Raw genomic sequence first — 27,049 nt, 5'->3', positions numbered from 1 at the left:
TAACTTTTGACTCCCCCAAAATTTAACTCCTAATAGCCTACTGTTGATGGGAAGCCTTACTGATAACATAAACAGTCAACACGTATTTTCTATGTTATATGTATCATATACTGTATTCCTAAAATAAAATATGCTCTCTTGGAGAAAACACATGTTATTAAGAAAATCAAGGGACGCCTGGGGCTGGCTCAGTGGTTGAGCATCTGCCTTTGGCTTGGGTCATGACCCAAGGGTCCTGAGATCGAGTCCTGCATTGGGCTCTCTGTGGGGAGCCTGCTTCTCCCTCTGCCTATGTCTCTGCCTCTCTGTGTCTCTCATGAATAAATAAAATCTTTAAAAAAAAAGAAAATCGAGGAAAATACATTGTCAGTACAGTACTGTACCTATTGAAAAAAACCCCACATAGAAGTGGACTCACCCATGCAACCCCAAGTTGTTCGAGAGGCAATGCTGAAAGTGTATAGAATTGTCCATATACAACTGAGCTAGGGTCCTTAAGCTCTGAATTCACAAACCTAAAATGCTATTTTTATTTCATGATCAAAAAGCTCTGTTAGTTGAGAGATGCTATTCAGACTCACTGAATACTGAATTAACAAAGTGTGATGAATGGGACTTCATGAAGTATTCATGAGTCCTCATTTAATGCTAATTAAATAAAATTTTATGAAAGGCCAGTGTTAAATGATTTTAAGACCCTGGCACTGACTAGCAAAAGCACGAAAAATTAAGGTCCAGAGGGAAACATGATCCAAAATCACAGAGTTGAATTATGCAAGCAGGAAGTACAACATTTATACCTTTTGGGTATGGTAGCTTTAGCACACAACATATTAACTAGTTTTAGAAACCACTTTTTGCCTATTGGCCTTAATCACACTGTAATGATCAAAGAACCAGGTATTTGTGCAAGTCACTCATGGTCTGCTTAATGCATACTAGATGAGGGAAGCCACCTCGGAGGAGGTGGCTGAAACATTTATTATTGAATTCCATATAAAGGGTAATTCTTAAAAAGTCACAAATGCAGGATGCCTGGGTGACTCAGCGGTTCAGCATCTGCCTTCGGTTTACGGCGTGATCCCGGGGTCCTGGGATCCAGTCCTGCATCAGGCTCCCTGCCGGGGGCCTGCTTCTCCCTCTGTCTGTGTCTCTGCCTCTCTCTCTGTGCCTCTCATGAATAAATTAAAAAAAAAATCACAAATGCCACAAAAGATTTGCTGCACTGGGTTTCATTTTTTAAAAGATTTTATTTGAGAGAGAAGGAGAGAGAGAGAGCGCATACGAGAAGAGGGGCAGAAGGGGAGGGAGAGAAAGAGAGAATTTCAAGCAGACTCCCTGTTGAGCTCCGAGCCCAACACGGGGCTCAATCCCACGACCTGGAGATCAGGACCTGAGCCAAAATCAAGAGTCAGGTGCTTACCCAACAGCCCTCCAAGCGCCCCAGGTTTTGTATTGTTTACAGCACTTCCATTTGGAATTGCTTCTTCACATTGCAGGTGGAGAGATGTGGTGAGAAACCCAAGTGTAAAAATCTGCAAGCTATTTTGAAGTTCTAAAGGAGTGAAAATTTGGCATGCAAAATATATTTAGAAACTTTAATTCCTGGTCTAATTGGAAATTAGACCATCAATAGGAAACTATTTCCTGGACAGGACTGGACTGAAGATACCAACTGTGACAACCAAGTGAATATAAAAATGCAATTTTACTTTGAAGTAAATCTTAAAAAGCCAACATATTTTTCAAAGTAAAAAACTTAGCTAAATTAATGATGGCCCACTGTTTTCAGGTATCCCATTTTTTAAAAAGATTTTATTTATTTGACAGAGAGAGCACAGCAGGGGAAGCAGCAGAGGCCGAGGGAGAAGCAGACTCCCCACTGAGCAAGGAGCCAGACACAGGGCTCCATCCCGGGATCCTGAGATCACGACCTGAACCCAAGGCAGATGCTTAACCGACTGAGCCCCCCTGCGCCCCCCAGGTACCCATTTTAAGGGCTTCTGTTGTATAAAGAATCAATGAATCAGAACCTTAATTTGTTTTAAATAACCCTAAGTTTTTAAATAAGGCATTTTCTAATTGGAGATTTTAGAGGCATTCAAACTGTAAAAATGGTAGGATAGTCTCCCAGAAAATATTTAGTTGAGGGACAATGAGAGGAGGTGGTACTAAGTTTTAAAAGCTACATAAATAAATAAATAAATAAATAAATAAATAAATAAATAAATGCTACACATTTTCTGAACCTTTGAGTTCGGAGGAAATCCCTACTGTTGGGGAAAGGCACAGGGACGGGCTATGAGAGAGGTAAGAACCACGTGACAGGGTGTGAACCATTAATGGTCAATTGCAACTCCGAGTGCCCATGAGGGTGGGGGGAGGCTCAAGTCTTAAGCTCCCTTTCTCAAAAGATAACTAGACACAGCGGACTATCATTGGACAGCCATTAAAACTATTATATTCTTCCTCATTTATTTTCATGTTCAAAATAGATTAAAATGTGCAAAATTATGAAACAATATACATGGCATGATTCCATTTTTATTTAAAAATAAAACAAGACATATACATACACGTAGGTAGAAAAAAGTCTGAAAGGGTACAACGTAAAAATGTGAATGGCAGTGGTGATGGTTACTGATGGCATAGTAAGTGATCTTGTATTTTTTTCAGTATATTTTTCTATACTGCCTAAGCACTCCCTGGTGAACCCTGCCCCCTTTAAATAAGAAAAACAACAAAGCTATTTCCATTCTGGAAAAAAAAAAATATCAGTGGGACTTATAATCAATATTTAAATCACCTGGAAAATAGGCTTCATTTTTACCCCAAACCTACTAGGGTCCTCTTTACTATAAAAAGACAAAACACTGGGCAGCCTGGGTGGCCCAGCAGTTTAGCGCTGCCTGTGGCCCAGGGCATGATCCTGGAGTCCTAGGATCGAGTCCCATATCAGGCTCCCTGCATGGAGCCTGCTTCTCCCTTTGCCTGTGTCTCTACCTCTCTCTCTCTGTTTCTCATGAATATAAAAAAAAAAACTTTAAAAAAAAACCCCCAAAACACTTGTAAATGTGTTCCATAAATATACTGTGGACTATTTGTGAATGATAAAAACAAATTTTGCTTTATGAGACATTTATGAAAATTTCTCTATAAACTAAGCTTTTTAAGAGAAATTATATTTGAGTTTGCTATCTAGATCCTATTTCTAATCCCTGTGGGTAAAAGAATGTCTATTTCCCAATTTATCATGTGAAATCCAGATGTTTCACTTTTTTTTTTTTTTAGGTATTTATTCATTCATTCATTCATTCATTCATGAGAGACACAGAGAGAGAGAGAAAGAGAGAGAGAGAGAGGCAGGGGCAGAGGGAGAAGCAGGCTCCATGTAGGGAGCCTGACGTAGGACTTAATCCCAGGCCTCCAGGATCGCACCCTGGGCTGAAGGCAGACGCTCCACCACTGAGCCACCCAGGCGTCCTCAGATGTTTCACTTAAAGTGAGATTTATTTTTATTTATTCCTGAGAAAGCAATCCATCATGCTTTGACTTGGGTAACCAAATGATCTGGAATTCCCATAATTACTGTAAATGAGATACGATGATTCATATAGCCAATGTTTTCTGCATATTCACTACAGGTAAAATGTAGTAAAAAACTGAAAAGTATGGAAACACAGGTCTTTTAAAAGTACTGACCAGCTGGAGCCACTGGAGATAGAAACAGCTTTATTTTTTTCCATTCAAGCTTTATCAAATGGACTGTTCAAAATGCATACACAAGAGCAAAAAAATATCACATGCAATCAAACTTGTTTTGCTTTACAGTCACTGGTTTTCTTTTGGAAAAGAATACATATTTGAATAAATTCTAATTCAAACATTATGTTTCCATTTCATTTCCTTTTCTTTAAAGTTAGCAACCACCAACACATTCTAGATAACTGATCATATTCTTTCTCATTCTTATTCACACTGAAATAGTATAAAGCCTATAAAATCAAACCATATACTGCTCAGAAATCTGAAAAGGTTCATTTACATAATAGAGTCCGATATGTTAAGAAACAGCACACAAGTGATATTTTGAAAAATGGATAAAAAATAGGATACACTGTCTGAAAGCAAAGATAAACAGTAATAATTTCTTATCTAAATAATTTTAATCAAATGAATAATATATTCATTTGGTAATAGCCTCTTTTATAGAATATTAAAAAAAGTGCTCAGATTACATTTTAAAAAAATAACAAAAATCTCACAGAACTGGGAGAATTTAAATAAAGATGGCAGCTGGGAAACCTTGATTACATTTCTGCTCCCAAGACAAGGAGGCAGGTGTGAATTTACCTGCATCCAGAAAGGAACGACAACTCTAAGACGGTAAACACACAGCTTCTAGCCTTGAAAAGATAGAAACTGTCTTTGAAAGGTTCTCAAGTGTCTTTCTTTGGATGAAAGCCATTAACATAAAACCAGATTTCTCAGCTAGACTGCATGTCGACTGACAAAGCAGGGTCACTTGCCTTGCTGTCCTTTCCTAGCACGCGATTAATCCTCACTCAGCCAGGGCTCAAAGGAACAAATAATTAACTCATTAGGATCAATAGACAGTCTATTTCCAAAAGAACAGCACATGAATACAGTAACGGAGTAAGAGTTTTTGCGCCCAGCTCTCTCTGGTGGCTCACTGCAGCCAACCTTGACCACTGCCGCCCTCAGGCGCAGCATCCCGGTTCTCAGACAGGAGTGATGGATCACTTTCCTCTGAAGGAACCCTAACTGAATTCTGCAGGAGGAAACCAGAGTTGTGGTATGATGTAAGAGTCAAGTTTTCTCTTCAAGGCATACTCAAGAGTTGTGATCTTTAGTGCTGCCGTCCTGCCAATCATGGGGATGAAAGTGGGGGTGATGAGGTGGCATCAACGTGAATGTTCCAAAGCCAAGGGTACCAAGATCCCACCCCACCGCGCTGACTTTCCACGTACTCAGATTACTTGTAACACTTCTCAAGTCCCACCTGGAAATGTCTTCCACAATTCAGGTATGCCCACAAAATGGTGTATAGAACATAATTCTATTTATAAGAAAATTATATGTGTGTAGACATATAACAATTTTTTCTCTGGTATGGTTGAACTTCAGATTATATTTTACTTTCTTATTTATGGTTTTACTAATGTTTTAATTGCTTACAGTGAGTATCATTTTGTAATCCTAAAAACATTAAGCTATCTTCAACTTATGAGGGCAAAAGAAAAAAAGTTCTGTAGATTCTGAAGGCAGTTCCAAACAAGAGCCCATCAAATACTCTTGGGAGACTATTTTGTAGAACAAAATCCCAAAGAATGAAAAATCTATGTGATCAGAGAAAATGGCTTTCCCTGCTACTCTATCCTCAGTTGGCAATGTGTCTGTACACGGCTGGTGTTACACAGACACACACACACACCCTCTCAGAAATGAATAAATACACAGTTTATTTGGATGTTGAATTTTAAAATCAATGTTTCATAATCCTTCTTTTAGCTAACTGAAATTATTTTCTAATGTCTTATCTAAATTCAGTGCATTTAGGAGACAAAAGTTTCACATCAGTAGTGGGTTTCAAAGTACTACGTTTTATAATACGGTTTAAAAAAAAGATCAATAGGAAATAAGCAAAATGGGGAATGGAATGAACCCAGTGGCCAAGCAGCCGGCAGCAGATGGGGATCGGCTGAGAAAGAGCAGAGGAAACTAACCCTCCCCGGTCCTTGATCGACTCCAACACAACTGGGTCCTAACTGTGACCTGATCCGCCTGAGTCTCCTCCTTCCCCCAGCACAGTGCCTGCCAGCCTGATGGTGGTGGACAAGGGACATTTGCTGACTGGGTGAGGGGCCAGAAGAAGGTGAGGAGAAGGAGCTAGCATGTGCTGATTCCCAAATCAAAGGGCAAGACATGGATTGCTCCACCTCTTGCCCTAGAATAGAGGTCAAAGTGATTCCTACGCTTCATTAAACGTGATTTGTAGCCCAGCTATAACGTGGTCAGATATTAACTAATTTTTAATCAATAACCAAGGGCAAGTGTCCTGAGTTCTAAGGAATGAAAAAATTAGTGTAAAGTCACTTCTGATGGGTCTTAGGTCAAGGCAGGAGCCAACATTAAAAACAAAAACAAAAAAACAAAGACCTACAAAAACCTCCATTTCTTAGATTTTTAAAAATAGAGCAAATAATATATACAACTAGGATAATCATATATCTTGTTGTCCAAACTGGGATACTTTTGAGAGCAAAATTATATGAGAGTAATAATTATTCTAGAACAAAACAAGCATGTCAAGACAACAGACACGATGGGGACTGTCCTGGGTAAATGAACGTGTGATGTTCACACGTCGTCCTTTCTTTCAGGTTTGTATTTTCTTTTTCTGAGTTTTCCATTAACTATATAACATTCGGCAGTAAGACTGAGCTGAGTAACAATAGTTTCGTTCTCCTGAGAGGACGTTTTTGAAGAGATAAAACCGACTCCCCACCTTCTTCCCCATCTTTACAGTCTCGTAGCAGAAACTAATGTCGTAAATGGATCTGAGGAAAGCCTGCTGTAATTTCTTTCACAAAACAAGCACAACGGTGATTTAAATGACTTAAGATCCACTTATTAATTTTGTTTTCCAAAAGAGTAACACGAGACATTTATACCGTATCTTGTTCATAAAGCAAACTTCCAAAATGATAAAGCCCCACTCAGAGGTTAGGGCACAACATATTTTTAAAATCTTTATATTAACCAGGAGAGTCTCACAAATACATTGCCACAAATATTTTAGAAAAGCCATAGAAGAGTCTAAATAAAAATCATCTATACTGGGGGTAGGCTGGGGGTCTCCCCAGGTGCAGCGTGGGTACCGGTCAGTTCCGCAGCAGCAGCATCCGCTCGGAGCACACCTGCCCCACCAGGCCCGCATACTGCAGCACGGCCGCCTCCTCGCTTGGGTCCTTCTGCTGCTTCTTATAGATGCCGTAGGGCATTATGGCTTTCCTATGGAACACCTGCAAACGGTCGGGTTCCTTACTGCGACCTTCGTCCACTGCAAGGACAAAAAAAAAACAGTCATTAAGGAAAGCCCCATGTGAAACTCCTCTTCGTATCTGAATTGAACAGTATTCAATTTGAGTAACAATGATGTATGAAGAGGTCCTCCTTGAGCAGGAAGGATGTTTAAGCGAGAGTGTGTGGGGTTTGGACTAAGGATGCTAGTGGTGATACTCTGCTGCAAGGTCCCTCCCCCGAGAGCGGATTCAGGAGGAATTGGAGGCAATTAAAAAACTGGCCTTCAACACACTATTTTCTCTTAATGGTCAAGTTTACCACCCCGTTCCTGAGTCTGAACTGATTCTGTCTCTCCTCCATGCCCACGTACTGTCTGAGGTTTTCATCGCTGCAATGAAGCTTTCTGTGACCCAGTGGCTTGGGCAGACTGGAGCTGAGCTGGTCCTGGCACTGGGGGTGCAGGTTCTGGGGGCAGGGAGCAGATCCTTACAGGACGGGGCAGGGATGGCTGGCAGCTCCGGCTCTTGGTTCTCCTCTTTTGTCACTGAAACAGAGCCCTGGCTTCTATAGGACACATGGGTGGCCTGGAGGAAAGAAAGCCTGTGTCCCAGCCTGGCCAACAGGATACAAGCAGAAGTGTTCTGTGGAGGTTTCTGTGCATCTCTTAGGAGAAGAGCTGGTCTGTGCCCTTCAACCCTTCCTTCACTGTGCTGCTTGCAACGTTAATGTCATGGCAGGAGCAATCTCTCTCTCTCTCTCTCTCTCTCTGAGCCTGACATTAGATTTCCCTTAGGTCAGCAACAACAAAGCCAGAAGGAACCTGGGTGCCTGAGGACTCTGTGTAATAAAACTACTACACCAGCCCTGGCCTGCCTATGTAAAGAATTTCATAGAAAGAAGCAGCTATCTTGTTTAAGGTTTCTACTACTGGCAGTTGCTCCTAATTCTAACTAATACAGGGAACAATTTTACACTACCTACTAGAATGTACGATGTCTTCCATCACTGACTCAGGCCACGGCTAACAATTGTCCTACGGCTGCGGTTTTCAACCCTGACTACATACTGGAATCATCCAAGGAACTTTTAAAAAATATCAAAAAAGCCCTGGATCCCATCCCCAGACATCCTGACTGAGAAATTGGTCTGAATAAAACCTAAGCATCAGTATTTTCTTAAGCCTTTTAAAGTGGGTTGAGTTGGGGCGCCTGGGTGGCTCAGTCAGTTAAGTGCCAGGCTCTTGGTTTTGGCTTAGGTCACAATCTCAGGGTCATGAAATCAAGCCCCACCCCCACCCCCACCATTGGGCTCAGCACTCTTGTTGAGATTCTTTTCCCCACTTTCCCCCACTTACAACTCTCTCTCTACAATAAATGAATAGACAAAATTTAAAAAATGATTTAAAAAATAAGTTGGTTTGAGAACCACTGTTGTAGAAAAATACACATGCTAGTATTTATATATGTGCATAAGGATGTTTATAGTCATACTCTCTGCAATACTGAAAAACTGGAAACAACCCGAATGTTCACTAATGGGGAACTGGTCAAATTGTTAAGGTAAATGCATATAATAAAATGTTACATAGCTATTAAAAAAAGACAAAGGAAGAGGCTGTTAAGTGAAAAAAAGAAAAGGTACAGAGTAAACTACTGTTATTTATAAGCCTAGTATATGCACAGGAAAAATCTGAGCAAATATGCATCAACCTTTTTACAATACTTGCCTAGAAAGACCCCTTCTTTCTCCAGAAAAACATGGCTCGCCCTCTTGCTTCATCAGATTATTTCAAATGCTGGCTCTTCAGAGGGCCTTCTCTGACTCTATAAAACAGCATCCCCGCTTTGTTCTCCTGAACTCCCTTCACTGCACGGACTACCACCTGACATACATATTTATTGCCTGTTTCCTTTTCCACTCAAAAGTCCTATGAGAATACAAATTAAATGAAAAAATTTTGACTGCTCTGCCCACTAATATTTCCCCAGAGTCTAGTACAATGCCTGACAGTAGGTTCCCTATACATATTCGCTGAATGAATGAATGAGTCTATCTCTGGGGGCAGCAGTATAACCGGGGCCTTTCACGGTGTAGGAAACATACACACATATACATACTCTCACCATTTCGTGGATTGTCTATAATTGGCATAAGGCTTTTATAATTTTAAAAAGTTGTTTTTAAGGTTGATTTACACATTTTGTTTTTGTTAATTTGGGTCTTCTGAAAATGAAAAGTAGAAATGCTAGTTTCCTTTTCAACAGAAGGACTGTTTTAGAAGATTTCTCAGGGCTTTCAGCTGTAAACTTCAAGTCAAATCACAAAGGTCCTGATGGCTTTCACAATAGAGTTGCTATGAATTCAACATTTTATTGGGCACCTCACACGAGGCTCTATGTTTTTGAATATTTACACCGCTTTTTATTATGTAATGGAAGCAACAATTAAATGTTTATTCTTCCTCAACTGATGCTGTTTCCTCTACTGGGTATTCATGAATTAATCTGGATTAATCATCCAAGATCAGTTCAGAAGACCCAGAAGTCACACTATACTTTCAATATCTAAAAGCAAGAGAGAGAGAGAACCCATTTTATGGACTTGTATCATAGGATTATCTCAATCATCAGAAGATGATGAAGTGAGTTAGGGCATTCCAAAATTGACTGCACTCTACACCTGTTCAGAAATTTGTTATAGGGAGATAGATGCAAGCTAATCATGCACTGTTGCCCCAAAAGATGTTCTACATTGTCAGAGAAGGCCACGTTGGTCCACATGGAACCTGCTTGGGAAGGTATGCTGACATGAAGGGAAGGGGAACACCCAGGATGCCAGCCAGAGGGCCCTCAGGTCCACAGAACTGAGTGTTGGTGTAGTTAGATTTTCACTTTCCCCAGGACACGTTCAGAGGCGATCAAAGCAGAGGATAGAATCCATCCTCTCACTCCTGCTGTTTTATCTCCAGTGCCATGTCTGGGCCTCTGCCCTCCCTGCTTCTACTGTTTGGCTCTGTGCTGCAAGAGGCTGTAGTGAAGGGAGATGGAGCCACGGTTTCTCCCCAAAACCTTTCCTCTTTCTTCCCTGGCTCTGCTTCTTGGCAGCAGCTCCAGCTACTCTTGAAGTGGTCAAGGTTCCAGCTTCTGTTGGTAGCCCTGGCGTGGCTCAGGAGTGACCCATAGTGGTGATGGCTTCTGGCTGCTGCTCATCTCTGCGTCACTGTGCCTTGCCCGGCTCTCAGCAACACTACACTATCTGTTATCCCCAATTTCCTGCATTAAATGTTCTCTGTTGTAAGTACCTGAAGTGGTTTTGGTGTTCTTGGTGAACATACCAACCCCAAAATACGTATTCTTAACAAATTACTTTGTCCAGCTGAAGAAGAAAATCCACATACTTTAACACAATGAAATATTTAGCATTTACTAGGTTTCCACACCCTTTACTAGGGCAAGTGATAAAGGAAAAAGGCAACAACCTGGTTCTTGATGTCAATTTCAGGCATGTTAATATCCAAACACTGCAACAGACAAGTACAAACAGAAATCTGGTAAAGGTCACTGAGAACAGCAAAGGAGAGAAGAACACTGGCAAAACTGTACAAAATCTTCTAAATCTAAAACGTTGAATTTTTCAAACTGGAATTTTAAAGTATGTCTGATGAGAGAAAGCAGCAGAAAAATGTTCACCTTTAGCCCAGAAGGCTGACCTAGAGCCCCCCCCAGAGTTCGGATAAGGATCAAATATGTGCTGGTCGCTACATTTTTAAAGGGTCTCACGACTGCCTGTAACATCTCACCAACAGTTAAAATCAAGCTGAATGATAAGCACCAGAGAAATCTTGCAAAAGTAGTTTTAGGAGTAGAGATTTGAAGATATTTATGATCTAATACTCCATGCATGTTCCCTCCCCCTTGAGTACCAAGCCTATAACCACCAGCTTTCTACAGCAAACATGCACCTCTTTTCTGACCCCGGGTCCTATCCCAGTGCTGTAATAAAAGCATCTTTTTGCACCAAAATCATCTCAAAAATTCTTTCTTGACTATTTGCTGATGGCCCTACAACATATCTATATTTAGCTTTATGTGGGACCCAGGAAATTTAACAAAAATCCCCTACCCCTGGACAAGCAGAGCAGGACTAACTCCATTTTGTGCTACACCCGCCACCTCCTGTATCACCCCCTCATGACCTGCTTATTGCATAGGGCACTGCCCCACCCTAGTCAAGCAGAGGGCACACCCTAATTGGAAATCCGGCTCAGTGATGGGCCGGTTCAAATGGATACTTTAGGGTAAAATGTAATTCAATCGGCCACCTGCCTGTAGACCTACATGACTGTGCAACTTTCTGCGCATCCCATTGGCCACTGGCCCCTATAAAGTTGCTAAGCCTCTTAGTCTCAGGGTCCAAGTCCCTGCTCTGCTGTGTCGGATATACTTGGACCCAGGCTCGAGCTTGTAAATAAACCCTCATGTGTTCGGTGTTGGCTCCTCTGTGGTTTCTCGGATTCGCAATCTTGGGCACAACACTTTATAGAATGATGTGTAACCATTTAAAGCTTTATCCTAAAATATTTTAGGACAAACATACTTTAAGATTCAAACTGGAACCCTCTAGCAAATAAAAATGTAAGATCTGATATGCCATCATTTTATCTAGAATGAAATGGAACTCTCTAACTTTTATTCTTTTCTAATATGATACATAAAAATAAAAATAGATTAGGAAAAACCCCATCATTGTGTAGAATTTATAGCAAGTATTTTAAAATGCTCCTCCAACAGAGTAGGAAATTTTGTAGCGTTTCGTTTGTCAAAATACAGATTTCATTTCTCTTTATTTTTTTATTTTTATTTTTTTTAAATTTTATTTATTTGTGATAGTCACAGAGAGAGAGAGAGAATGAGGCAGAGACACAGGCAGAGGGAGAAGCAGGCTCCATGCACCAGGAGCCCGATGTGGGATTCGATCCCGGGTCTCCAGGATCGCGCCCTGGGCCAAAGGCAGGCGCTAAACCGCTGCGCCACCCAGGGATCCCCTCATTTCTCTTTATTAAGGTTACAGGAAGAGTTTTAAAATTATATGCATGTCAAATTTGGGAGAAAGACTACAAATATGCAAGCTCAAACCACTGAATTCCAAGTGGGCTTGTGATGTCACTGCATCTATTGTTAAACATATATAATTAATTTTCGTAAAACGTCTAACTTAACTTCTAGCCTTTTTAGAGAGCTTTATAGCACAGAAATCAATCAAGTCCCCCCCCCCCCCCCGTTCTTTTTACTCCAATTACTTTTGAGGCCTTGTTCTGAGTCAAAGTAGTCAAATGCACAATACACTTAAAAAGTAGGTATCAACTAGCTATTCACTTTTTAATGTCATATGCAATTACAAAAAAGAGATAAAAATGAATTTTAAAATCCTCTCCCCATTCTAATTAGTGTTAATAAATCCAAGTCATTTGAAGATGCAAATGTATTTGGTTGTGGTGCTCAAATACCTTGGAAATGTGTGAGGTTAGTGCTATCATCACTAACACTAACTAAATGGCACTGACTCAATCACCAATTCACTGATCTAAAGCTTTTTATTAATTTATTGAAATACAAATTAATTTTCTTAATTACCTCAAATTCTTTAGTTTCTCCATTAAAACACTTTGACCATACAAAAGGCACTGAAACATCATAAAGATAAGAAGTAGCACTAACGCATTTCTTTCCCCACCTAAAAAGACTTAAATTGCAAGTCAAACTTGAAATGTAAACTAGAATTCTGCCCAAAGATGAGACTCCACAGCTGCCAGAAAGAGAGGATGCAGGGCCACATAGTAAGAGAAACAAAGGAAGGGTATACTTTTATAAATGTTTTAAAACTTGACATTTCAATAACTTGAACTAACTCAACAAATTTCCTGGGAGCTATTCTACATAAATACCCAATAATAAGCATATTAATTCTTAAATTTTAGATTTTTTAATCATAAAAGTAATGCTTGTAAAAACTCAAAGAATGTAGAAATAGAGTGATGTCAGGCCCCCACACAGAGCCCTTTCTCTCCTGCTCTTCTCTCTGCCTCACCAAACTTCCACCCACATTACCAGTGCTTAACAATTTCAGAGGATGCATTTAAATATTAGGAGTTTTGGATCACATTCTACCTATACCTTAAATTAAGGCCAAAAAATCAAATCCGTCACTCTTTCAATGGGTATACTGTATTAAACTTCAGAAACTGGGGTGCCTGGGTGGCTCAGTTGGTTAAATGTCTCTTTACCGACTCTTTGGTTCAGGTCATGATCTCAGGGTGGTGAGATCAAGTCCCACATCAGGCTCCACGTTGAGTGTGGAGTCTGCTTAAGATTCTCTGCCTTTTCCTCTGCCCCTCCCTCCTGTTTGTCTGTGTATTCTTCCTTTCTCTAAAAAAAACAAAGTAGAAAATAAAGTCTAATTGCTAAAAAAACAAAACAAAACAAAACAAAACACTTCAAAAACCACTGATTATCAATATAGACAAAATACAATTCACTTCTGGGCTTAACAATCTGCAGTGTTGTTATCACTAGTTACATTTGCAATGAAGGCTAATTTTGATTCTTAGTGTGTTTACTAAAACCAATTTAAAACCTAAACAAGAAAAATCCTTCCAAATACTGAAAATACCAAAAATAAGTTATGATTTATTTACTAAAGTAAAAAAAAAAATTGCATCCCAATCCTCACAAAACCATTTATGATCACCTTCAATCACTTGCCTGACAAATACCATCAGTGCTTGTAGACAAAAACCTACACAGCTAAATCCATACAGTACAACAGGCCTCTTCTTCTTTTTTTTAAAATAAAGGTTTTATTTATTTGACAGAGAGCAAGAGAGAGAAAGCGTGAGAGTAAGAAAGAAGCAGGGGGAGCAGGAGAGGGAGAAGCAGGCTCCCCGCTGAGCAGGAAGCCAAATGTGGGACTCAGTCACAGGATTCCAGGATCATGACCCAAACGGAAAGCATACTCAACCGAATCACCCAGGTGCCCAACAGGCATCGTCTTGAGGGGGCCCCAAAGAGATTAGAAAAATCCATTCTGAGATTAAAGACCATTTGCCATCTCAACCAAGGGAAACTGCCAGCTTACTGAGAGGTCTTCGAAATGTGTGCCAACAAGGATCTCTTCCACTTTTTCTTTCTCTAATGTATCACGATTTAATTTTGTAAAATAAAAACCAAAACAATCCTGCAAATTCTCTGAGTTGAACATTTGATTACTGGCAATATAAATATGCTGTTAGATCTATGATGTTTTAATCTTCAAGGAAAACTCGTCATGATGGGCAACGACTGCTTGATATTTAGTTATAGGAGATGAAATGTGCCTTACAAGTGCTTTCCAAGGAAAAGAATCTAGAGATCAAAGCTTTACTTGTTTTTACGGGGATTTAACTCATTCATTATTCTTAAAATGTCTAGGTTTTCCAGAAGATGATGAAACAGTCTACTTTCTTATTTATTGCTACAGCATTATTACATAAACATGAAAACAAATTACATACTTTATAGTTTCTCATCAAGATGGTGGTACAGGTGGCAGACCTGGCAATGTCAATGAAGCTAAACAGAGTTGGGTAAAATTGTGAAATAATGGAAGAATGTGAAATTTTGGAGAGGCAAGATAGAACTCAACTCTGAAACCAAACTCAAGTCTGGAAAGTTCAAAACCAAATATGATTCAGAATATTTCTGAGTGACAGGTAGTATTAATAAATGTTTCAATCACTGTGGGGAGGAAGGGGACAATCTATGAAAGGAATATTTCAGTCTGGACAGAAAAGGGCCAGGCAAAAGAACACACAGTATATGTGACAGAAATGAACTCAGCTCAATTAGCTAATTCTTCAAGTCCACTTGGTGGGGAGACTTAAACATTTGCTTTGGGAATCCAAAAGCAATCAGAGAGAATTACAGTTTTGTAATCCATAAGGAATAACATTGCTAGTCATTTCACTTGGAATGTTCTTTTGGACAAAATGAAAACAAATCTAAGCTTAGCTTATGTAAAATACCATTTAATTATAGCTGTATTGATATGTAATTCTCTGACCATACAAATCATCCACTTAAAGTGAATTATTCAATGGTCTTCAGTATATTCACAGACCTGTGCAGCCATCACCACAATTTGTAGACCATTTTTGACATTCCAAAAAGAAACCCCATACCTGTTAACAGTCCCCATCCCCCTCAATGTCCCTAGTCCCAAGACCAATCTATTTTATCTCTGTACATGTTCTTTTGTGACTTCTTTTACTGAGCAAAGTGTTTTCAAGGTGTGTCCATACTGCAGCATGAATTAGCACTTCCTTCCTTTTTATTACCAAATAATAAGTCATTGCATGGACACGGTGTTTTTTACTTATCCTGTTAATGGACAAATGGGTTACTTATCCTTTTAGACTATTATAATGTTATGAACATTTGTCAGAGTTTCTGTGTGTTTTCCCTTTTCAATATACCTAGGAGTGAAACTGCTGGGTCATATGATAACTCTGTGTTGAACCTACTGAAGAAATGCAAGACCGTTTTCCAAAGTGGCTGTACTGTTTTATATTCTACTGGCAGTGTATAAGAGTTCCAGTTTTTTCACATCTTCATCAACATTTGTTATTGCCTGTCTTTTTGACTACAGTCACTCTGAATGGGAATGAAATATCTTACTGTGGTTTTAGTTTGCATCTCCCTGATGGCTAATGATGCTGAGTTTCTTTTCATGTGTTTGTTAGCCATTCACATATCTTCTTTGGAGAAATGTATATTCACATCATTTGCCCATTTGAATCTGAGCTTTTTATTGAGTGATAAGAGTTGTTTATATATTCTGGATACTAGATCCTTATCAGATATGATATGCAAATACACCCTCCTATTCTATGGATTGTCTGTTGATGGTGTCTCTGGAACTATAAAAGTTTTTAAATTTTAACGAAATCTAATTTATTCATTCTTTCACTTTGTTGCTTGTGTTTTGGGTGTCATATTTAAGAAACCATGCCTAATCCATGGCTATGATGATTTCTTCCTATTTTTTCTAAGAGTTTTATGGTTTTAGCTCTTACATTTTGGTACAACCCATTTTGAGTTCATTCTTGTATATGTTGTGAAATAGGGAACCAATTTCATTCTTTTGTGTGTAGATATTCAGGACTATATGTTGAAAAGATTATTTTTCTCTTGCTGAACTGTCTTGGTATCATTTTTGAAAATCAACCAGAAGTATGAGAGTTAATTTCTGGACTCTCAATCCTAGTCCACAGACATATATATGTTTGTCTATATGACACAACCACACAATTTTAATTTTATTCTAAAAGATTGTTCAGCTATTTGGGTTCTTTTTTTTTTTTTTTAAGATTTTATTTATTTATTTGTGAGAGACACAGAGAGAGAGAGAGAGAGAAGCAGAGACACAGGCAGAGGGAGAAGCAGGCTCCCTGCAGGAAGTCTGATGTAGGACTCAATCCCAGGACTCCAGGATCACGCCCTGGGCCGCTGGCAGGCACTAAACCGCTAAGCCACCCAGGGATCCCTCCCCTTTCAAAGATTTTATTTATTTCAGAGAGAGTGTATGAGCACAAGCAGGGTGGGGTAGACAGAGCAGAGGGAAAGAGAGAAGCAGACTCCCCGGTGAACAGGGAGTCCAAGGTGAGGCTTGATCCCAGGACCCCAGGATCATGACTTGAGCTGAAGGCAGATGCTTAAATGGATTCAGCCATCCAGGCAACCCTGGGTTTCTTTAATTTTCAGGTGAATTTTAGAATTGTCAATTTCTGCACAGTAGCCAGATGTTATTTTAGTAAGGATTGCATTTAATCTGTAGATCAGTTTGAGGAGTATTGTCATTTCACCAATATAAAGTCCTCTAATCCATAAACATGGGATGTTTTTCCATTTACTCAGGTCTTCTGTAATTTCTTTCAAAAATATTTTGTATTTTTCAGATTGTAAGTTTTATACTTCTCTGTTAAATTTATTCCTAACAGTAATTCTTTCTGATGCTATTATAAGTGAAATAGTAAATTTAATTTCCCTTTTAGATTGTTCATTGCAAGTGTATTGAAATAAAGCTGATTTTTGTTACTCCAACTAGTTAACATACAGTGTAACATTAGTTACAAGTGTACAATATAGTGATTCCACACTTCCACACATCACCTGGTACTCATCACAACAGGTGCCCTCCTCCGTCCCCATCATCTATTTAACCCATCCTCCCATCCACCTTCCCTCTGGTACGTGTATTGATCTTTTATCCAGCAATCTTGGTGAACTCATTTATTAGTTCTGATAGTTTTTTAGTACATTCTTCAGGATTCTCTACATACAAGATCATTCATTTGCAAATAAAAATAATTTTACAAAATTCTTCCTTTCTAACCTGGATATCTTTTATTTCATTTTTTTTCCTTTTTGCCTCAGTGAAATACCACTTTTCTAAAGAAAAAAATGCAATTTGGTTAAACTCATCATACAATGGTAACTAAAAATAACTCCTAGCTCACAGAATAAGGTCACCTGAATAAAACAGGACAATATTAGGCCCACAGTCAATTGTGTGCAAAACTCACACCAACTTTACCTCCTGCCTCAGCAACTGCTAGCAGGATTTAATACTGGTTATCTTAAGTAAAATGGTAATAAATAACCCTCTTCTGATGATAAGGGTTGTATTCTCTCAAATTTTTGTTCTATTTTTTAAGACTTTTTTTTTTTTTTTTTTTTTAAGTAATCTCTATACCCAACGTGAGGCTCAAACTCAAAACCCTGAGATCAAGAGTTGCATGTTCCACTGACTGAGCCAGCCAGGCGCCCCTACTGTGTTTCAACCCTTAAATACTCTCAAATACTTCCTATTTCACCATCAATGTTTACCCTAATAAAGGCGACGTTAAAAACTGACAGTGGAGCCTGCTTCTCTCTCTGCCTGTGTCTCTGCCTCTCTATGTCTCTCATGAATAAATAAGACCTAAAAAAAATTTTAAAAAAATTAAAAACCCTGGCAATATAATGAAAGAAATGTAAATTAAAACACACAAAACATGCCATTACAGAATTTCTCCAAGACAAAGGGGAAGTTAGTTTGCACAGCTGCTGTTGTGTGCAGGGGGTGGGGCTGGAGCCAGAGAGGTGATCTGCAAATTCAAGGTTGGCAGGACTGGGCAACCTCTGACCTGTGGTCAAGTGATTAGTAACATGCAAGGGAAATGGTTCTATAAATACATATACTGAGAACAATGGGAGTCAGATTTCTCTGTCAGAGAAGGGAGAGACAGACAGAAGACTAGAACAAATCCTACTGTGTTGGATTAGAACTGGAGGTACTGGGGAAAACTTACATTTCTTATACATTGTATAAGACAAGTAGATGTAAAAGTAGGTGTGTGTGTGTGTATGTGTGCACACCTGTGCACATCCACAGACACGCATATCTCTGTTCTAGAGCTGTCTGCTGAGAGGACTTGGAAACAAAGAGACCCCTGCAGTGATGAGCACACTTACTGGCCAGATCTTGTTTTCTAAATATACTCTCTATGAGAAAAAAAATGAGAGCTCCGAAGAGAAAAGTCTGAATGCAGATCTGGATCAGGCAAAGTACAAGATGAGCCTGGAATATTTTGTGCCACAAAGTAAGTAAATGCTCAAACGATGGGGATATGTCAAAAGAACAGAGGAGTCACTTAGAAAAGGTTCCTTCTGGCCATATCTGAGACAATTTGAACATTCGAAATAATGAGAGCAATGGATTATAACACATTGACTAAAATGCTAGGATTCCAGTAGCCCACACTGATAAACAGGGAGAAGGGACTGTTCTCTCTCACAGTGGAACGCCAATCGATAGAAGGAGAAGGGATGATGGAATTAGAAAATCATCATTAAAAAAAAAGAAAATCATCATTTGGTAGCCATCTCAATAAGTGATTCAAGCAAGAACCATCATTAATGAATGTAAGAACTAGCAGACATAAGTTCGATAGAATAAGATATATTATCTCACCAGATCTCCCTACACAATACTTATTACTTATTAATATATACAAAATACTTACTGATTTTACAGTGGAGACACTTGGCATTTATTACTTGACCAAGTGATGTAAATTCAACTGCCCAGCAGTGAGATTGGGGAGGAGGACAGTGTGCACCTCCTCAGACGATGCAGTAAGAACACAGCATCAGTTCTAGGGGATTCTTGCCAAAACAATGTAACCTGGATCTGATTATGAAGACACACCTGATGAACAAAACTGAGGAATATTCTACAAAGTAACTGGATGGTGCCTTCAAAAATATCAAGGTAATGAATGATAAGGGTATATACCAAGGAACAGTTTCAGACAAAAAGACACTAAAGAGACATGACAGTAAATGCAGTATGCAATCCTGACTTGCATTCTGGATAAAAAAAAAAAAAAAAAAAAAGAAAATGGGAAATAGTGCACGTGTGTGAATGAATTTTTGTGTCATAAAGGCCATTACTGGGAAAATCGGGGAAATCTGAACAGGGTCTATGGATTAGATAGATGGTGGTGACAGAACACTGCTACTGTCCTGGTCTTGATGGCTGGTTATGTAGGAAAGTATTCTTATTTTCAGAAAATACACACCGAAATATTTAAGAATGATGGCATAATATATCTGCAACTTATTCTCAAATGGTTCAGAAGAAAAATACAGTGTGTGTGTGTGGGGAGGAGTGAGAAGGCCAATCTTTACAACTGGGGAACCCAGGTGAAGGGTGCGCAGAAGTTCTTTGTATTAGTCTTACAATTTCTCTGTTAGTGATGAAAGGAAATGAATTTTCAAGCCATGGAAAGACATGGAGGAACACTCAATGCATATGACTAAGTGAAAGAAGCCAATCTGACAAGACTACATATTGTATGATTCCAACTTCTAAGACATTCTGGAAAGGGCAAAACTGAAGACAGTAAAAAAAAAAATCAATGGTTGCCAGTGGTTTGTGGCAGGGAAGTAGGAGGATAAATAAGTGGAACACAGGATATTCAGGGCAATGAAACTACTCTGTAGGAAACTGTAATGGCGGATACATGTCATTATACATTTGTCAAAGCTCATACAATGTACAACACATAAGGCAAACCCTAACAGAAAATATGGACTTTAGTTAATAATAATGGATCAAATTGGCTTATTTCACTAATGCAAGATGTTAATAATAGGGCAAACTGGAGGTGGGAGACAGAGGCAGATGGAAACTCTGTTCTTTCTGCTCCATTTTTCTACAGACCTAAAACATCTTCAAAACAGTCTATGTAGGGACGCCTGGGTGGCTCAGCAGTTTAGCGCCTCCCTTGGGCCCGGGGAGTGATGCTGTTTTTTTTTAAAACTTAAAAAAAAAAAAAAAAAGTCCAAAAACTATTTTTTTTACTAGTTAGAAATGTGTAAACTATTACTGTTGTTTTAGCTATGCATTTCCAACTATACTGTGAAGAATATTAAACATGCTACTGGCAGTTAAATATGTAGCAAATGAGTAATTGAGAAAATCTGAAGTTAATTTATTACCTGGTGAAAATCAAACCTGATAAAATCTGATCCAAGTTTTGTAAAAGGCTTATTTGTATCACTAATATTACTTAACTTTCAGAGAGATTACAGCAACCAGTTTTAGGTTTAAAAATCCGAAAAGAAAAAAAACTTTCTAAAACGTAAAGCTGTGACAATAACAAAGCATTTAACAATAGATGATACCACTGACTCTTACTCCTAGTGTTTTGATGGTCTTTGAACTGATTTTTAAGGAACTATCAATAATCTCTCTTTTTCTCTCATCTCTGTTAATATATTGGGTTTTTTCGTTTCCACAGTTACTTTATCAAATTACAAATAAAATGGGACACTTGGGTGGCTCAGCAGTTAGGCATCTGTCTTTGGCTCAGGGCGTGACCCTGGAGTCCCAGGACTCTCATGAATAAATAAATAAAATCTTAAAAAAAAATTACAAATAAAATTAAATGGAAGTCTGCTGACTTCTAATACAAAATTAGCAGGCAAAACATTATTATAGAAGATATAAAAAGACAAGCAAAATTATTTTGTATGTTCTTATTTGCACTGTTAAGGTACACCTGAGTGTCACATTCTCCATTCTGAAGCTTTAATGGGATCAGGAATGAAAAATGGCCACATGAATGTGGTAGCATACAAATTTCCCTACTGTAGTAGCCTTGGTGTTTGTTTTCTGTGATGGGTTTCTTAGGTTTTTTTGTTTTTTGTTTTTGAGAGGGGTTTTGGTAATTCTCTGTCCTAGAGCACTATTTTTAAAGTCAATTGCAAGAAATTGTTACCATACCCTTAGATTCATGCCCTGGTTGTTTTAAAGATGTCCTGTATGTCTGACTGCATGATAGGGTATTTCTGTACCATTATCAATAGGCCCTACTCCCAGAGACTCTCATGGCTCCACACTGTATGCTGAACATCAGAATTCCCTGAAACTTCCTGGGTGACTCTACTATGAAACCAAAGTTGAGAGCCACTGCATTAGAATTTGGTTTATTATATGTAATACGTATTTTCTTATTTTTTTTAAGGTTTTATTTATTTATTCATGAGAGACAGAGAGAGCCAGACACACAGGTAGAGGTAGAAGCAGGCTCCCTCTAGGGAGCCTGATGCGGTACTTGATCCCAGGACCCCAGGATCATGCCCTGAGCCAAAGGCAGATGCTCAACCACTGAGCTACCCAGGCATCCCAAAAGAAAACTTTCTGACAATAATCTCAAAAAAAACAAACACATCAACTGCCACACTCACCCAATATGAAATAGATAATGTAAGATGCCCTATAACTAGTGAAGAAATCGAGTTTGTAATTAATTTCCAAAAAAGAAATCTCTGGGCTCCAATGGTTTCACTGGAAAATTCTACCAAACATTTAAATAAAAATTAACCCTAATTCTACACAATCTCTTTCAGAAAATAAAAGAGAAGAGACCTAAATCAGACAAACCGCAAAGCGGTATCCTTATGAATATGGATGCAAAAATCCTTTACAAGATGTTAGCAAACATGAATTCAGCAGCTGCATGTATTCCAAGAAGGCAAGGCTGATTCACTGATTTCAGTATTTGAAAGCCAATCAATATAATCCCTCATATTAACAGTTCAGAGAAAACACTTACATAGTCACATCAACTAATGTAGAAAATACACATGATGGATTCAACAACCAACCAGGCATGATAAAGTCTCAGAAAACCAGGATTGCGGGGGGTGGGGGTGGTTCCTTAACTTGATAAAGAATGAAAGCTTTCCCCCCTAGGATTAGAAATAAGGCAAGGATTCTATCTTCACCATTTTTATTCAAAATAGTGCTGGAAGTTCTAGCCAATGCAATAAGATAGAAAAGGAACTGAAATGCACCCAGATGGGAAAAAAAGAAATTAAACTTTCCCTATGTGCATATGACGTAATTGTGTCTGTAGAAAATCTTAAGGGCCCTATAAAACAAATATCCTTAGGACTGTAAATGAGCCCAGCAAAATCACAGGATAAAAAATAGAACATACAACAATCAACTAAACTCACAATCTGAACTCAAATCACACACTTGGTAAGAGATTACTATCCTGGATATAAAGAACCCCTAAAACTTAACAACAGAAAAATCAAGTAAGTTGATTCAAAACAGGCAAAAGACATTACTCCAAAGAAGACTATAGGTGGCCAATGAGCATATGAAAAGATGCTCAATATCACTCATCATTAGAAAAATGCAAACTGAACCACAATAAAATACCACTTAACACCCATTAAGATGGTTATTGTCAAAAAAACAGAAAACAGGGCAGCCCAGGTGGCTCAGCGGTTTAGTGCTGCCTTCAGCCCAGGGCGTGATCCTGGAGACTCAGGATCGAATCCCACGTTGGGCTCCCTGCATGGAGCCTGCTTCTCCCTCTGCCTGTGTCTCTGCCTCTCTCTCTCTCTCTCTCTGTGTGTGTGTCTCTCATGAATAAATAGATAAAATCTTAAAAAAAAAAAAAACCCAAAAAACAGAAAACAGCAAGTGCTGGCAAGGATATGGAGAAACTGGAATGCTTGCACCACTGCTGGTAGGAATGTAAAATAGTATGGCCACTTGGAAAAACAGTACAGTGCTTCCTCAAAAAAGTTAGAATTATATAATCCAGCATTCCATTTCTGGACTTAGGCCCTAAAAAACAGAAAGCAGGGTTTCTTTCTTTCTTTTTTTTTTTTAAGATTTTATTTATTTATTCATGAGAGACACACAGAGAGAGAGGCAGAGACACAGTCAGAGGGAGAAGTAGGCTCCATGCAGGGCACCCGATGCGGGACTCGATCCTGTGACCTCAGGATCATGCCCTGAGCCAAAGGTAGGTGCTAAACTGCTGAGCCACCCAGGGATCCCCGAAATCAGGGTTTCAAAGAGATACTTGAATACCCATGTTCATAGCAGCATTATTTAAACAGCCAAAAGGTGGAAACAACCCAAGTGTACATGAATGGATGGATGAGTAAACAAAATATGGTCTATACCTACAAATGGAATATCATTCAACCTTAAAAAGAAATGAAATTCTAACATATGCTACAACTATGAATGAACCCAAATTAATAGTCAAATTCATAGAGACAGCAATCAGACCTGTGGTTGCCAGTTGCTGAGGGAGAAAGGAATGGGATATATTGTTGAACAGGTACAGAGTTTTGATATGGGACCATGAAGAAAGTTCTAGAGATGGATGGTGGTGACTGTTGTATAACAGCATGAAGGAACTTAATGCACTGTGTCTTATACTTAAAAATAGTTAAAATGGTACATTTTATGTAATTTTACCACAACTGAAATAAATGATTTCATTTTTATTTATTTATTTATTAAAGATTTATTTAGTTTAAAGAGAGAGCACATATGAGTGGGAGAGGGGGAGCTCAGAGCCTGACTTGGAGCCTGACTCGGGGCTTGATCCCAGGACCTCAAGATCATGACCTGAGCTGAAATCTAATTGGCCACTTACCCAAATAAGCCCCCCAGGCACCCCAATAATTTCATTTTAAAAGGCCCATATGCTTCAATATACTAACAATGAACATATGGAAATTGCGAAACATAAAAAACCACACCATTTATAATTACTTGAAGAAAAAAATACCTGTAAATCTAAAAGAACGTGTATGGGACTTACATGCTGAAAACAACACAAGGCTGATAGAAGAAATCAAAGAAGATTAAATAAAGACATAGACAATCCATGTTCATGGATTAGAAGACTTCTGAGAAAAATATTAATTCTCTCCAAGTTGATATATAGATTTAACAGTTCTTAACAAAATCTTTGCAAGTACTTTTATTGATATAGGCAATTTATTCTAAAATTTATACAGAAAGACTGGGAGAGCTGAAACAATTGTGAAAAAGAATAAAGTTGGAAAAGAATCATTCTACCCAATTTCAAGACTTGTTTCATAGCTCAAGTAATCAAGACTGTGTAGTGTTTACATAGGGTAGACACACAGATCTGTGGAACAGAATAGAGAATCTAGAAACGGTGCCATACAAGTCTGGCCAACTGATTCTGATAAAAATGCAAAAGCCATTCAGTGGAGGAAGAGCCTGTGCAACCAACAGTTTTAGAGCATTGGATATCCATAAGCAAAAAAACAAATCTTGATCTAAACTTTACATCTTGAACAAACACTAACTCATGAATCATATGTTACATTAAAAGTATAAAACTAACAGAAGAAAATCTCTGATACCTAGTGCCTGGTGAAGAGTTCTCACAACACCAAAAGCATGATTCATAAAAGAAAAAAAATGATAAATTTGGACAGCATCAAAATTAAAAACTTTTGCTTTGTGAAAACCAACAAAGGACAAAAAGACAAGCTACTAAGGACTTGTATTTAAAGTATATAAAGAGCGGCACCTGCCTGGCTCAGTCAGAAGAGTGTGCAACTCTTTTTTTTTTTTTTTTTGAGTGTGCAACTCTTAATTGTGACTTTGAGTCCCACATTGGGGCTCAAATTAGAAAATAACTTACATCAACTTTAAAAAGTATAAAGAATCCTCCTAACTCAACAATATAAAAACAAACAAGACACAAGGATACATTTTACTGAAGGGAATTTATGGACGGCAAATAAGCACATGAAAAGATATTCATCAGCTATCAGGGAAACACAAAGTAAGACCCTAGTGAGACACTGCTATTCACCTATTAGAAAAACACACACACAATAACAAAACCAATGCTGGCAAGAATATGAAGAAACTGGGACTTTTATACACATCTGTGGTAATATAAAATGGTAGATACGGCCACTCTGCAAACAGTCTGGCAACTTAAGTTTTTTTTTTTTTTTTAAAGAAATTAAACATATACTTACCACAGAACCTAACAATTACACTTTTGGTCATTTATCCCAGAGAAACAAAAAATAAGTGTACACAAAAACCCGTGTAACAAATGTTTACAGTGGGTTTTTTTTTTTTTTTTTTGGTGAGAGTCCTAAAATGAAAACAACCCAGATGTCTTTCAACAGGTAAATAACTGTGGTACAACAATCATCCATACCATGGACTACTCAGCAGTAAGACGGAATGGATTATTAATACATTAAGAAAGAGAGAAAGAAACACACACACACATATACTCTATCCACTGCCCCCAGTCCCCACACATATAGAGATGGAAAGAGGGAAATCACAAAGGAAATACAGTAAAATACCTAGGACATTCTTACTGGGCCATGTCTTTTATTTTATTTTATTTTATTTATTTTATTTTTAATTTTTTTTTTAAATTTATTCATGATAGTCACACAGGCAGAGGGAGAAGCAGGCTCCATGCACCGGGAGCCCGATGTGGGACTCGATCCCGGGTCTCCAGGATCGCGCCCTGGGCCAAAGGCAGGCGCCAAACCGCTGCGCCACCCAGGGATCCCCTGTCTTTTATTTTAGCATAAGCACCCCTAATAATCTCTCAGATTAGTAGTCAAGGTAATATTTCAGGATTTTACTGACTTTCATAAGCAAAAACAAAACTACAGCATTTTATGTACAAATTGAAAACATTTTCTGGTTTTATTATATACTGTGTTCTTTAAAATTATGTCTGCTTTTGAACCTTAAGATCAATTGCTTGCCTTTACTTCTGGTTAAAAGTTCAAACTGCTATAAAACCAAACACTTTGATCAATAAAGCCAAATTTCAATAAGTCTGATCTGACTTAATAAAGCAATAACTCATTGTGCTGGATTTTTAATATTGTATTATTCACGACGAGTAGGGGATTTATAAGATTATTTCCTTAACTGAAAAAATAATCATATCAGGACCTTTCATTACCTACTATATTTAAGAGCAATCTCAAAATGAGACTTTACACATTCACTGTTTTAAAATATCTTGAATGAATGAATGTCTAAAACTTGAACATAAAACACTCAAGTCTTGGGTGCCTGGGTGACACAGTCGTTGGTTAAGTGTTTGACTCCTGGTTTTGGCTCAGGTCATGATCTCATGGTGGTGGGACTGAACCCTGGGTTGGGCTCTGTGCTCAGTGTGGGGTCTGCTGGAGATTCTCTCCCTCTCTCCCTCTGCCCCTCCCACTCATGCTCTCTCTTTCTAAATAAAAAATCTTTAAAACACCCACCAAAATTCAAGTCTCAAAGCTAACCAGGATATCTGTAAGAATGGCACTTGCCTTGTTAAAGCTTACAAGAAAATTTAAATAATAAAACCTATAAAACTAGCAAATGAAACCAAGGCTGCGGGGGATGGGACACACACACACACACACACACACACACACCCCCAACCAAACAAAACATCAAATTAGTTCCCTCAAAAATCCCCACAAAAAGCTGAGATAAGTAAAGGCCATCTCTCTCCACTGTAAATAGTAGTCTTCCTTCCTTCCTTCCTTCCTTCCTTCCTTCCTTCCTTCCTTCCTCCCTT

The 27,049-nt window shown here is 38.5% G+C and overlaps 1 protein-coding gene across 13 annotated transcripts in view; it reads right to left on the bottom strand.

The window, feature by feature from the left end:
* Nucleotides 1-3,715: 3,715 nt before the first annotated feature.
* The window catches only part of ATE1 (arginyltransferase 1), a 165,388-nt gene continuing 142,054 nt past the window's right edge, over nt 3,716-27,049 (bottom strand). For 12 of the 13 annotated variants that reach the window (XM_077877384.1, XM_077877386.1, XM_077877382.1 and 9 more), the window contains one exon: nt 3,716-7,084. In XM_077877384.1, coding sequence (XP_077733510.1) covers nt 6,906-7,084 — 179 coding nt within the window. In that variant the 3' untranslated portion in view covers nt 3,716-6,905. The remainder of the gene's footprint in view (nt 7,085-27,049) is intronic. The other variant, XR_013367741.1, reaches the window with a different exon arrangement.

The sequence above is a fragment of the Canis aureus genome, chromosome 29, assembly GCF_053574225.1.
Source record: "Canis aureus isolate CA01 chromosome 29, VMU_Caureus_v.1.0, whole genome shotgun sequence".
Lineage (NCBI taxonomy): Eukaryota > Metazoa > Chordata > Mammalia > Carnivora > Canidae > Canis > Canis aureus.
This window is presented reverse-complemented; position numbering and strand designations above follow the sequence as displayed.